The sequence below is a fragment of the Orycteropus afer genome, unplaced genomic scaffold, assembly GCF_000298275.1.
Source record: "Orycteropus afer afer isolate SDZICR_OR568_19922 unplaced genomic scaffold, OryAfe1.0 scaffold00246, whole genome shotgun sequence".
Classification (NCBI taxonomy): domain Eukaryota; kingdom Metazoa; phylum Chordata; class Mammalia; order Tubulidentata; family Orycteropodidae; genus Orycteropus; species Orycteropus afer.
Window position 1 is genome coordinate 4541640 of NW_006921833.1, and position 14182 is coordinate 4555821.

The 14182-nt window shown below is 36.9% G+C and overlaps 1 protein-coding gene across 1 annotated transcript in view; it reads left to right on the forward strand.

The window, feature by feature from the left end:
• The window catches only part of SLAIN2 (SLAIN motif family member 2), a 134124-nt gene that overhangs the window by 64176 nt on the left and 55766 nt on the right, over window positions 1-14182 (forward strand). Inside the window, exons 2-4 of the mRNA XM_042782133.1 lie at window positions 4415-4563; window positions 10778-10942; window positions 13258-13419. Coding sequence (XP_042638067.1) covers window positions 4415-4563; window positions 10778-10942; window positions 13258-13419 — 476 coding nt within the window. The remainder of the gene's footprint in view (window positions 1-4414; window positions 4564-10777; window positions 10943-13257; window positions 13420-14182) is intronic.

A 14182-nucleotide genomic window follows, 5' to 3' on the forward strand; every position in this document is an offset into this window, starting at 1 on the left:
AGGCCTTCAACGAGATGGATTGATACAGTGGCTGCGATGATGGGCTCGAGTATAGCAGGGATTGTGGGGCTGGTGCGGGATCGGGCAGTGTTTTGTTCTGCTGTGCATGGGGTCACTATGAGTCGGAAACGACTCGACGGCACTTAACAACAACAACAATGTATTCTTTTATGTCTGGCTTCTTTCTGTGAGCACGATGTTTTGAGGCTTACCCATATTCCTTGAACTGTTTAAAATGAGTTTTATAGCCAACAGAAGAGGAATATACTGAATATATGTGATTTGTATGGATAAACTGTGAAATCAGAGTGAAAAAGAATGTTATATATTGAAAGAGTGGTAACAGTACCCTTAAGTGGTTTTATTAATGTTTATTACTCATATATAGAGGTTTAGTTTGCTCAACATTGACTAACTTTCAGGGTGTCAATATATAATATTTACCACGCGTTGTATGAGCAGAATGCTAAGATAGAGATTTGTTGTGGAACGTTTGTGGTATTAAACTAGGAAAGAGAATGAAGCCTATTGGTTTCATTTTCATTTTGAATTGTTAATAAATTATTTCATAAATTGAGATTCTTTTCAGTATTTTTGTCCAAATGAATAAGGATTGTGAATTAGAGAAATGGTCATTAGCCTTGATTATCTTGCATAGCGCAATAATACGTGTGACCATACACAAAAACGAACTCCAGATGGATCAAAGACTTAAATGTGAAAGCTAAAACAATAGAGTTCCTCAAGGAAAATCTAGGGGCAAATTTAGAGGCCCTAATATAAGGCATAAATAGACTCTCAAGCATAACTCAGAATGCACAAACAGCAGAAAAGAAACCAGAGGATTGGGAACTTCTAAAAATTAAATTTTTCTGTGCTTCCAAAGACTTCTCCAAAAGAGAACATATAGATTGGGAAAAAATATTTGGCAATGACATATCTGACAAGGGACTATCTCTAGAATTTATAGAAAACTCCCAACGCCTCAGTAACAAAAAGACAAACAATCCAATTTAAAAAATGGGCAGAAGGCATGAATAGAAACTTCACCAAGGAGGATATTCAAGTGGCCAGCAAACATATGAAAAAATGCTCATGATCATTAGCTATTAGAGAGATGCAAATCAAAACAACAGTGAGATACCATCTTGCATCTTGCTCCAGCACTAGTAGCAAAGTTCAACAAGACAGAAAATAACAGATGCTGGCGAGATTGTAGAGAGATTGGGACTCTCATACACTGCTGGTGGGACTGTAAAATGGTACAACCATTGTGGAAAGCAGTATGACGATTCCTTCAAAAGTTGGAATTAGAAATACCATTTGACCCAGCCATTCCATTACTGGGTATATATCCTAAAGAAGTGAGAGCCATGACAAGAACAAACATATGCACACCCATGTTCATTGCAGCACTATTTACAATAGCCAAAAGATGGAAACAACCTAGATGTCCATCAACTGAGGAATGGGTAAACAAATTATGGTACATGCACACAATGGAATACTATGCAACCCTAAAGAATAACCTGTTGTTGTTGTTGTTATGTGCCGTCGAGTCAGCCCTGACTCATAGCGACCCCTCCTTGGGTTTCCGAGGCAGTATCACTACGGAAGTAGGATTGCCCAACCTTCCTTCCGAGGAGTGGCTGGTGGGTTTGAACTGCCAGCCTTCTGGTTAGCAGTCAAGTGCCTTAGCCAGAATCTGCAAAACACCACGTAACGTGGATGAACTTGGAGGACATTATGCTGAGTGAAACAAGTCAATCACAGAAGGACAAATATTGTATTAGTCCGTTACTGTAAAAGTCAAGGAAAGGTTTATCTATGGAAGGAAATTTTCTTTTGTTTGTTACCTGGGGTGGGAGGGTAGGGTAGGGAATGCTGTTAAATAGACAGAGATAAGTATTGATTTGGGTGAAGAGCAGGACAATGTACCAAATGTGAGTGACCAATATGGTGGCATTGAGGAAGAGAAAAAGAGAGGTATATGGGAGGTACAGACAACAAAGATGAACCCTTTGGCACATACAGTACTGTGTTGTCAGTGAAGGCAGACATGGGTATATGGGTGGATAGATGGGTGGACAGGCTGAGCTATTAGGTATGTTTATGAAGTGGGGAGTGTATCCAAGAACATGTAGAAGGTTGGCAGACAATGGTCCTATAAATTTATGTGAATGATCAGAATTCCCAGGTATATAGTAGAGCTGACAAGTGCAAGGTTGTAGTCACTGCTTGGTCACAGTCAGCTACCCAGAGGGACTGAGTAGTTGATCCTGTGGGCTCGAGACCATAGTCACAGGGGACATCAAGCTCAATTGGCATGACATACTACACAAAACATTGTTCCACCTCCTATTTTGACAAGTAGCGACTAGGATCTTAAAAGCTGGCAAGGTGCCATCTAGATGCAATGATGGGTCTCTCCTCATCCAGAGTAAAAAAGAATGGAGAAAACCAGAAATTTATGGAAACAATTAGTCCTAGCAACTGGTACACCATCCGATCTGCAGCCTATATGAGTATGAGACCAGAAGAACTAGATGGTGCCCGGCTACCACTGTCATCCACTTGGAAGGGGATTTATGTAGGCGATCCTTGATAGAGAGGGAGAACAATGTGGAACAAAACTCAAAACATTTGGAGACAAAAAACGGGGGGGACCAGGTTTGCTGGTCTGATAGACCTGGTGGAACCACTGACACTGTGGCCCTTAGCTCCCCTTCAGGTCTGGAATTGAACCCACACCTGTGGCTTCCAGCCAAACAAAAGACAGGCATATGAGTTGAACATTTACCTGAAGTAGAGACACTCCTTGGAGAGAACAATCATGGGAGAAAGAAGGGCTGCTTATGCACAGGGAGACAGGGAGCAGGAGTGCATGGAGGGCTGGACACAGGGAAAAGGTAACTATAGGGACAAAGTGGGAGGGGAGCTGTTGCATTGTGGTAAATTGTGGTCAACGTCATGAGAAAAGAATATGTGAACTACTGTATGGAAAGTGAATTTGCTCTGTAAATTTTCACCCAAATCACAATTTTAAAAAGTGTGCGAGGAAAGAGTGAAACAAAACGTGTATAAATTGTTGAATGGAAAACTAATTTGCTCTGTAAACTTTTACCCAAACCACAATAATAAAATAATAATAATAATAATAATAATAATAATAATGCATGTGAGTGACAGATCTCAGTTATAGATCCTGTCAAGTCAACTCCCTCTCATGGTGACCCTGTGGCATAGAGTAGAACTGCCCCATGGTGTTTTCACGGCTGTAATCTTTATGAGAGCAGACTGCCACATCTTCCATGGAGCGGCTGGTGAGTTTGAACTCCAGCTTTTCAGTTAGCAGCCAAGTACTTAACCACTGCACCACCAAGGATCTTTTTAAGTTATAGATGGGGAAGAAGAAAGAAGGGATAAACGATATGTGTATTGCCACTTTGAAAGTAGTTTGTCTCTTTACTACTAATATAAGTAGATCTCTGTTTAAATGCTTATACCAGAACAGCACTGTATATTATTGCCCTAACTTGATAACGTCGAGTTATTAATTCCTTGCCTTTATTGAGACATTTAAGTATTTAGATATATTGAAGTATAAATTCTTCTTTAAGTGTCTTAATTTGAAAAACAACCTGTTAAAAATCAAGTTACTATTTATATTTTTCATACAGAGTTATATTTTAAGTAAATTAGTATCAGTTGACATAATCTGGACTAACTTTAGGAAAAATTATGAAGTAAGAAATTTTAAGTGTACACACACCTTCTGCTTGTCTCTTTCCTTCTGAATACCTTTACCAGGACATTGTAAAATACTGCCCCTTTCTTCTTTTCTAAAACTGAAGTATTTCATCAACTTATCCACATAAAGTTATTAAGAATTTAAAGTATTACTCTTCCAGATGTATTATCATTTGAAAAAAGCATTGCAGAGAATTTATTCCTTGACTAAAAAGAATGAATCACTGATGGTAGATTTTTGTAAGACTTTGTAGTGGGAAGAGAGGGTAAGGAGCTAGAGAGGAAGGTATTTATCTCCCCATTCTGCCTCCTAGACTAACCCTAATGCAAAAGCTGTATTCAAGAGTTAAATACATTTGAAAATAAAATAATTGTAAAGACAAACATTCCCATATAGTTTTAGTAATGAGAGTAAAAGGGAGAAATAAGACATATTTTAAGAATGGAGAGTGGGCCACATTTTGGTTTATTTAATATTTGAAATTTGGGTCAAATTATTTGTTAGAGTGTTATTTTTGCTAACATGGGTGATTTTAAACATACTTCATTACTTTGAACTCTTCCCCTATCCCCTGCCACCAATTTAAATTCATCTGCAAGGATCCTTATTTTAGAATACTGTGTTTAATAATGATTATTTATTATTATTTTTATTTTCTTCTAGGCTTTATTCATCACCAAAGAAAAAACTTACACCAATGCAGAAATCGGTTAGTCCATTAGTTTGGTGCAGGCAAGTTTTGGATTACCCAAGTCCTGATGTTGAATGTGCTAAAAAGTCTCTTATCCACAAACTTGATCAAACTATGTCAGGTATGTCTATAATTTTACTTGTAAATTCATCACTTTACTTTCTTTAATCAAAAAACATAAATGTTAAATAGTACAGTCTTAAGAAGGCAATTCCTTACTTGGCAGTATCTTTTCAGATCTCATTTTGGATACTGCCCTCAGAGTTTTTGCCATGTACAGATACTCCTATCTTATTATTTAACTGTCTTGTTTTGTTAAATCTCCTCACTTATTTAGCCTCATCCTAAGCAATAACATCTATGAAAATAATGGGTTCTCTGTGATAGTTTCTTCTAATACAAGTTAAAACAAGTGATTATAAAAATTAAAAATGTTTGTTTGGTGTCATCCTGAATCATCTCACATGTGACACTTTACACTAAAGATATGGCGTTGAGAACCAGAGAGACCTGCTTCTCACGCAACACTTAATAACTGTGTGATCTGAGCATTATTTAACTTGTGAGCTCAGTTTTGTCTTAAGAATGATGATCCTTGAAAAGTTACATAAAGGATTAAATGATGTTGTAGTTGTTGTACCTAGCATTTTTCCTGGCACATAGTAGTCAGTGTATTAGTATCACTTTCTTATTGGGTTCCTTTTGTTTGTTTTATATGACATTTGAGGATTAAATTGCTCTGATGATTTTTTATTTACTAGTGTTCACAAAGCTGACAAAATGTGTCTGTGGCTGTTTATGGCATTTAATGAACAATGTGAGTATGAATAGAAACATAGCAATGATATTATTGACCCTTTCGTAGAATCCTTTCAGTCTTTTTTTAAGAATGGTGCTGTTTTCTGGAATACTCATATGGTAGGAATTAATGTGTAATTACCCAAACCAAAACCACTATCATGGAGTCTATTCCAACTCCTAGTGACGCTATAAGTCGGAGTAGAATTGCCCCATACCATTTCCAAGTACAGAAGATGACTGCCTCGTCTTTGTTTTGCAGAGAGGCTAGTAGGTTGGAACCACCGATCTTTTGGTTACCAGCCCAATGCTTTAACCACTGCACTAACGGAGTTCCTTAATGCATGATTAGTTTTTGTTTGTTTTTTTCGAGTTTAACAGCTATGCACTTAAAATTGCTTATTTCGGCTTTATCTTCAAAATAACATGCTCTCTGTTAAGAGGTTAAGTGGAAAGTTTCCTGGGAAGCAGAGAGGAGACTAGCTTTACAGTTATGTTGGCATAGTAAAGTTTATGTTTGATTGACTAACTATACAGGTAGACTGGCAAAATGTAGTTTATGTTTGGTTGCTGTAAGGAATAATGGTTATTTATATGAAAATAACTTACTAGATGTGATTACAGAGTTTCTGAATCTGAGTCTGCTTTAATGCTAAAGTCTGATATTTTCCTCTATGTACAGTCCTTTTGAAGGAGCTCTGGTGGTGTATTGCCTAAGGCATGTGACTGCTAACCAGAAGGCTGGCGGTTCAAACCCACCAGCCACTCCTCCAAAGAAAGGTTGAGCAATCTACTTCTGTAGTGATACTGCCTTGCCTTGGAAACCCAAGGAGGGGTCACTAGTCGGATCTGACTCGAGGGCAGTGAGTTTTTTTCTTTTTTTAAAGTCCTTTTGAAGCAGGGGCCTTTGTGTGATGGGATTTATAGGATACATGATGAAGAAAAACACTAATTGTTCTCATGGAGTTTATCATAGAATAGGTGAAACATATTAGTACAAATAGTATTTATAACTGGTGATATAGATAATAAAGGAATGGTATAGAGGATTTTGAGCCCTGAGAAACAGGAATTTCCCTTCAGGAAATAGTGTTTGACCTGAGTCCTAAAGATTATAAAAACGTAAAGGTACTAAAGGGAAAGGAGAAAGAGGGAGTAGGACATTCCAGTTAGAGAGAACCAGTTAGAGAAGAGCTGGGACAGCAGGATGGCTGGAGTAGGAAGAGTAAGAAAGAGAGAGACATGAGATAAGACCAGAAAGGTATGAGCCAGACTCTGCAAGACACTATAGGCACATTAAAGATGTTGAACAATGAAAAGACAGTGATGGTTTTATTCAAGGGTGCAGTGTGTAGGGGGTAAGGCAGAGATGACGTGATCAGATTTGTATTTTGGTAAGGTCATTCTGGCTGCATTATAGCGAGTAAGTTGGAGAGTGCTGAGAGTGAATGTAGGATACATTGTTTTTTTTTTTTTTTTAAATACATTTTATTGAAATATTAATTTATGTACAGTAAAATACACAAAACTGAAGTGACATGGGTCAATGCCTTTTTGGGGTGGGGGCAGTGTACCTTCTCCTCCCCTCCCACCCTGGTAACCAACAAAGAATATTTCCTTCCATATATAAATCTTTCCTTGACTTTTTACAATAACTAATACTGTATTTGGCCTTCTGTGACTGACTTATTTCACTCAACATAATGTCATCCATGTTATGTGGTATTTTGCAGATTCTACATTATTCTTTAGTGTTGCGTAGTATTCCATTGTGTGTATGTACCATAGTTTGGATATCCATTCTTCTGTTGATGGGCACCTAGGTTGTTTCAATCTTTTAGGTATTGTAAATAGTGTTGCAGTGAACATGGGTGTGCATGTATCTGTTCTTGTCCTGACTCTCATTTCTTTAGGATATATACCTAGTAATGGAATGGTTGGGTCAAATGATATTTCTAATTCCTGCTTTTTAAGGAATTCCATCTTTTTTCCACAGTGGTTGTATCATTTGGCAGTCCTGCCAACAGTGTATGAAAGTCCAAATCTTGCCATATCCTCACGAGCATTTGTGATTTCCTGTCTTGTTGCACTTTGCCGTTAGTGCTGGGGTGAGATGCTATCTCGTTGTTTTGATTTGCATCTCTGTGATGGCTAATGATCGTGAGCATTTCTTCATGTATTTGCTGGCCACTGTAGGATGCTCTTGAGAAGGTCATAGCTGGGCTGTGTGTGTGAGTGAGGGCTTGGGTAAAAGGGTGGTAATGGAATTGGAAAGATGTGAAAATGAAAATGGGAAAAACAAATATGGAGAATTGCCAACAATAATTTCTAGATATCCAGCTTGTGTGGCAGGATGAATGCTGTTATCATTCTGAGATAGGGGCCTTGGTTAGTTTTAGGGAGATTATGGGTTTGGATTTGGACATGTTGACTCTGGATTCCCTTTGCCATACCTAAGGGACAAATTAAAATGAGCTGTGTATGTGGGTCTGAAGCTCAGAGATAAATTTAGGATTGGAGATAAAAATATGAGGAGTGGCATATAGATAATAATTGATGTCATAGGTCTGAATGACATTTCTCAGAAAAGGAATAGGATATAGAATAGAAAGAAGAAGGAGCTGAAGATGTGAACTGCTTATCATCATTAACCAAGTAATAGAAAATAAGCTTCAAAGAAGACCTAGAAGAGCAAAGAGAGGGAGAAATTAGCAACCCCTTTTCTGATTAGGAGCTCTCGTGGTTTAGTGCCTAAGGCACTTGACTGCTAACCAAAAGGCTGGCAGTTCAAACCCACCAGCCACTCCTTGGAAGGAAGATTGGGCAATCTACTTCCCTAGTGATACTGCCTCAGAAACCCAGGGAGGGGTCGCTGTTAGTCGGAATCAACTCGACTCAACGGCAGTGAGTTGTTTGTTGTTGTTTTCTGATCATGTCTATATGCTATATACTAAGTATGTGATGTTTTGTCTTACAGTGATTATGTCTAAAACTCACTTTACTGTACTATCCATCCTGCCACGTTATCCAGCTAAACAGAAAACGTGTTCTTCCCAAAACCACTACTCTGTCATTAGGCAAACCTTGTACTTCAGCAATCCTTTCCAGTTTTTTAATATCCTTTCCTTTTTTTCTTTATTACCTTTACTTCTTAGTTTACTGTATTCTATTCAATATCATTGATAAATTCTCATCAGCTTTTTTTTTTCCCCTAAACTGATTAGATTATATCAAACTCCTGCTCACAGATAAGTGATGGCTTTGTCATTGCTACTAAATGAGATTGAGACTTCTGGGCATGGTGTTGTAGGCCTTGTATAACTGGCCTCAGCTGGGTTTTTCTGTTTTGTCTCTCACCTTGTGCTTTACCATAGTAGATTACTCACTTTTATTCCTGGAATATACCAGGCATGTCAAGACACTTTCTGTTCATGTTGTAAACAAAAGTGAAAGCACATGCTTTCCCCACTTTCAGTGGCCTGTCAAGTTACTACTCATCCTCTCAAGACTGCTCCAGTGTCTCTCCTTCCAAAAGGCCTTACCCAGTTTCTCACAGTTGGAATGAATTACTCTTATCTCTTCATTTCCACCCCTCTTTCCACTTTTATAATAGAACTAACTTCATTTTGCCTTGTTTCTGCCTACTCTTTTGTAAGCCTCTTGAGAGAAAGCACCATATCATATTTGTTTATTTGTTCTACACAGTGCCTTTTGCCCATGATCATAAATATTTGTGGAGTGAATTTAAGTTGTGGGTGGTAGAATAAAGTGAGAGGAGGAAATGGTATTTTAAGTATTAATTTTTCGTTCTTATAGTTGCACTTGATATCTTAGCCATTCTCTTGTACTGTGTGTCATATGCATGACACAGTTTGTTTTTTTTTTAAAGAGCATTCTTCCATATTTTGACATTGCCTTGACCTAAACAGTCACGATTGCTTTACTTTTTCAAAAACCCAAACTTTGGTGGAATTAGAAATACCATCTGATCCAGCAATCCCATTACTAGGTGTATATGCTAAAAAAGTGAGAGCCAGGACAAGAACAGATATATGCACACCCATGTTCATCATGGCACTATTTACAATAGCAAAAAGATGGAAACAACCTAGGTGCCCATCAACAGAAGAATAGATAAACAAATTATGGTACGTACACATAATGGAATACTATGCAACACTAAAGAATAATGTAGAGTTTACAAAACACCACATAATGTAGATGAACTTGGAGGACATTATGCTGAGTGAAGTACATTAATCACAGAAGGACAAATATAGTATTAGTTCATTATTATAAAAAGTCAAGGAAAGATTTATATATGGAAGGAATCTTTCTTTTTTTGGTTACCAGAGGTGGGTAGGGAGGGGAAGAAACACTGCAAAAATAAAAATCATAATAATAATTACCCTTGGAGGGGCTTTGGAAAGGCTATTTTTAAAAAACATTATTTCGTGGTTTTCAAAAGTAATACATGTTAATTATAGAAAAATGAGAATATGCAAATATGCTTTTACATATTCAGTTTATTTTTAAAGGCCACTAAGGTTGATAAAGGAGCCCTGGTGGCATAGTGTTTGAGTATTTGGCTGTTCACCAAGAAGTCAGTGGTTGAAACCCATCAGCTGCTCCTTGAGAGAAAGATGTGACTGTCTGCTTTAGCTTTGAATACTCTATAGGGCAATTGTACTATGTCCTATAATTTGGAATCAGCTCAACACAATGGGTTGGTTTTTAGGGATTGATACAATTATTAAAGAGCAAACTTGCCAACACGATGGGAAAGAATTAAATTAGTTTCTAATAATCTGTTTAAGAAACATTCTTCCCATGATATTCTTTTTGTTGTTTGATGTATATAAACCAGAAAACTCACTGCCATTGAATTGATCCTGACTCCTAGCAACCCCTATTGGGTTTCCAAGGCAGTAAATCTTTACAGAAGCAGACTGCCTCATCTTCCATGGAGTGGCTTGTGACTTCATACCATTGACCTTTTGGTTGGTATCCAAAATGCCTTAACAACTACCGCACCAGGACTCCTTTTTTGGTGCATATATTTGTTTATTTTATTTGCATAATACAATTTAAGAGAACAGAAACAGTTTTCTGGGATTATTAATATACCCACCCCTCACTTACTGACATCATTAGGTTCCAAAAACCAGGTTGTTATGCAAAATCAGTGTTATGCAAGGAGATGTGGAGGAGAGCTGGCTGTTTCAGCTTTGAGCCTGACAGACAAGGGTGGGCCTGTGGGCCAGGAGATGAAGATAGGGAGGAATCCTATCACACAGGTCAGTGTGCAACACAGTCTGATAGCAGATATTTTACTATTGTTGTATATGCAAAAGGAGTTGGATAACGAGATAGTTGGTAAGTAAGGAATATGTGTATATATTTTTCCCACTATAACAATGTTTATTTAAATCAAGATAGATAATAACTTATTGAATCTCCTAATAGGAAACCTTTTGAAACAGATGTTGACTTTTGCTATTACTAAATCTTATTTTTCCCCCTTCTCATTAATATAGCTCTCAAGAGGCAGAATTTATATAATAATCCTTTCAACTCTGTGAGTTACACAAGCCCTTACAGTCCAAATGCAAGTAGCCCATATAGCAGTGGTTTTAATTCTCCATCCTCAACCCCAGTGCGACCTCCTATAGTCAAACAACTTATACTTCCTGGAAATTCAGGTAAGGGGAAAATAAAATGGAGTTATTAAGGAATGGTCTTTAATTTAACTTCCCTACCTCAGAATTTGTTCAGTAGTTCAGATTCATTTTATTTATGAAACTTTTACTTAGTTAGAACAAATATCATTGAGGAGCTTCTTTACACCAGATGTTGTATTAGAAACCAGTAAGCCAGTGTGTTATATCCACAAATATTTTTTTTAAGTTACATTTATTTAGATTTTTTAAAAATCTGGCTGGATTCAGTGAGTCCACAACCTTGATTCTTTTAATCAGTCAGTACTTATTGACCATCTTGGTTGGATTATAAAAGCTATAAATTTAAAACTTTTTATAGGAGTTTTAATAAAATTTGGTACAGCAAATAATAGTACTAAATAATAGTATAATAATTATATTATTATATAATAATATGTGAATGTGCCAAAAGACCAATTTTTAGTTGCCGTCAAGTTGATCTGACTCATGGTGACCCCATGTGTGCATAGTAGAACTGCTTCGTAGGGTTTTTTAAGGCTTTGACCTTTTGGAAGCAGATCACCAGGCAGGTCTATCTTCAGAGGCACCTCTGGATAGGTTCAAACTGCCCAACTTTTGGATAGTAGCCAAGCTCTTAATTGGTTTTCGTCTAGTCAATTCCAACTCATAATGACCCTGTAGGACAGAGTACAACTGCCCCATATGGTTTCTAAGACTGTAATCTTTATGGAAGCACAATGCCACATTTTCTCCTACAGAGTGACTGGTGAATTCAAACCACTGACCTTTTGGTTAGCAGCCAAGCACTTAACCACTGTGCCACCAGAGCTCCTTAATCAAGCTTTTGGAAGCCATAAATAATACAAGAGAGACAGATTGCTGTGAACTGGAGAAAGAATGTTCTGCTCTGATTTTGTGACTGCGACTGTTACTTGTAGCTTACTCTTTGGGATTCACCCATTCATTTACTTTTATTGCTACTATTGTTGTTAGGGCTAATTATAACTTCCTTAAAATTAAGGGATTGTTTACTACTGCAGATTTTTGACCTGTGTATTCCCCAGACTGATGACTTCATTGACCCTACTCTTTGTTTTGTGTATAGATTATTTGCTACTTATTTCGCCTATGACTATATCACACGAAAAAGTGTAATCTGCAATATTTGTTTAAAATTTTTTAAAAAATGGATTCAGGCATTGTTTGAGCCTGAACTTGTAGTACTTTTCTATCAAGTGTGCAATGTATTCTGCTTGCTCTCCTTATGTGCCTTTTATGATGAAAAATTCTGAGAAACTTAAATAATATGTATTAGAAGTATTAGTGGTAGTGTTAGAGTTTTATTTTTATTCACTAGGAGTTAGTGACCTGACAGAAGCATTTTCCTAGAAACGAGTGAGACTCTTAGATGCATGTATCTTTCATTCCTCTGACGTCTTCTGTATCCTTTTTTGGTTTAGAATGATAAAGTACTTTTTAAAATCCAGTTATTTTCTTCATCCCATTTTTCGTACTTCACTCTACAACTTCAGAGAACTCTTTGGCTCCTCGTTACTAGTTTGGCAAAGGAATTTTGTAAGCTCAGCATAACGTAAGAGAAATGAACCTACTGTTTCCATTTTGATTTGTTTCTCTTAGGAGTCCTAATTTTCTGCAAAATATAGTTTTCTTGTTTAGGAAAAGTAGATGCTTATATTCAAGGAAAAGATGATATTTGTTAATGACTGAATTTAAGGGGCAAAACACTGCGTTGTAAATCTATTAATTTATAGTGCCATTTTACTGGCTATCTTGTAAAAGTTGAAATCCTTTAACATCTCATTATTGAATTCCCATTATCTGCCAAGCACTGTGTTGAAAAATTAGTATTTTCATAAGAGGATAGATAGTTATACTTAACTGAAAATGTGTTTTATATTTATGCCATAGTATATGAAGATGAAGCCCTTTTGGCACAGTGGTTAAGTGCTAGGCTGCTAACCAGAAGGTTAGTGGTTTGAACCTACCAGCTTCTCCAAGGGAGAAAGATATGGTAGTCTGCTTCTGTAAAGGTTTGGAAACTCTGTGGGGCAATTCTAGGGTCACTAGGAGTCAGAATCAACTCGACAGCAGTGGGTTTGGGTTTCTGGGGTGTTTGGAGTTTTTTTTGTTTTGTTTTGTTTTTGTCTCATATGAAGAAGTCTTTATAGCTTTAATAAGGTCAATTTTTAAATTTAACATTTGGGAAGTTTACTAACAGAAAAGGCAGAATAAATAAAAGAAAATAATATCAAGTGAATTACAACAGTTTATTTGATTTTTCTTTTACCCACGTTTGAATTTGTTTCTCTTTTAAGGTAACTTGAAAAGTTCATCAGACAGAAATCCTCCACTCAGTCCTCAATCCTCTATAGACAGTGAGTTAAGTGCTTCAGAATTAGATGAAGATTCAATTGGATCCAATTATAAGCTAAATGATGTAACCGATGTGCAGATTCTAGCTCGGATGCAGGAAGAGAGTAAGTATGTTTTACAGATACTTTTGTTGAATTGTTTTACATTCAATGTTACGTGAATGTGAAGTTCTTAAAAGTTGAGCTGTTTCACTGCTGCATATTTCTATTGTATTAAATATGGCGTAGAAAGTGCTGTGAGAATAGAATGCAGTGAGAGAAGAAATGTTGAAATCAACATTTCAGAGCCTTATTCAACAAATACATAGAGAAGTCTCTTAACTTTTTTCAGAGTCCATTTTACATACGGCAATTGGCTTTGTGAGGGGGAATGGAAAGACATATTCCATTTCTGGGACTAATAATCATATCGTGTAGTTTACTCTCCACTGGAACTCACTAGTGCCTTTGTGTTTCTTAGCGTAGGCAGGGTTTTTCAATGTTTTTGGTCATTATTGCCCTACAAGAAGCCTTTTAGACTTTTTTCCTTTATGCCCACCTCCCACACTACATGGAAATTTTAATACCACAGATGTACTAGATATATGTTTATTTACACATCACAAACCATTATGATACCCAAGATGTTTTTATACCCCTAGAACCAATTTTTGTCCATTTGGGGGAGAATATTGCCCCTGTTCTTTGCTGTCCAAAGAAAGGTGATCCCACAGATTATAAAAATTACAGAACAATATCATTAATATCGCACGCAAGTAAGATCTTACTGAAGATAATTCAAAGACGGTTGCAGCAGTATATTGACAGAGAACTTCCAGAGGTGCAAGCTGGATTCAGAAGAGGACGTGGAACAAGGGATATCATAGCT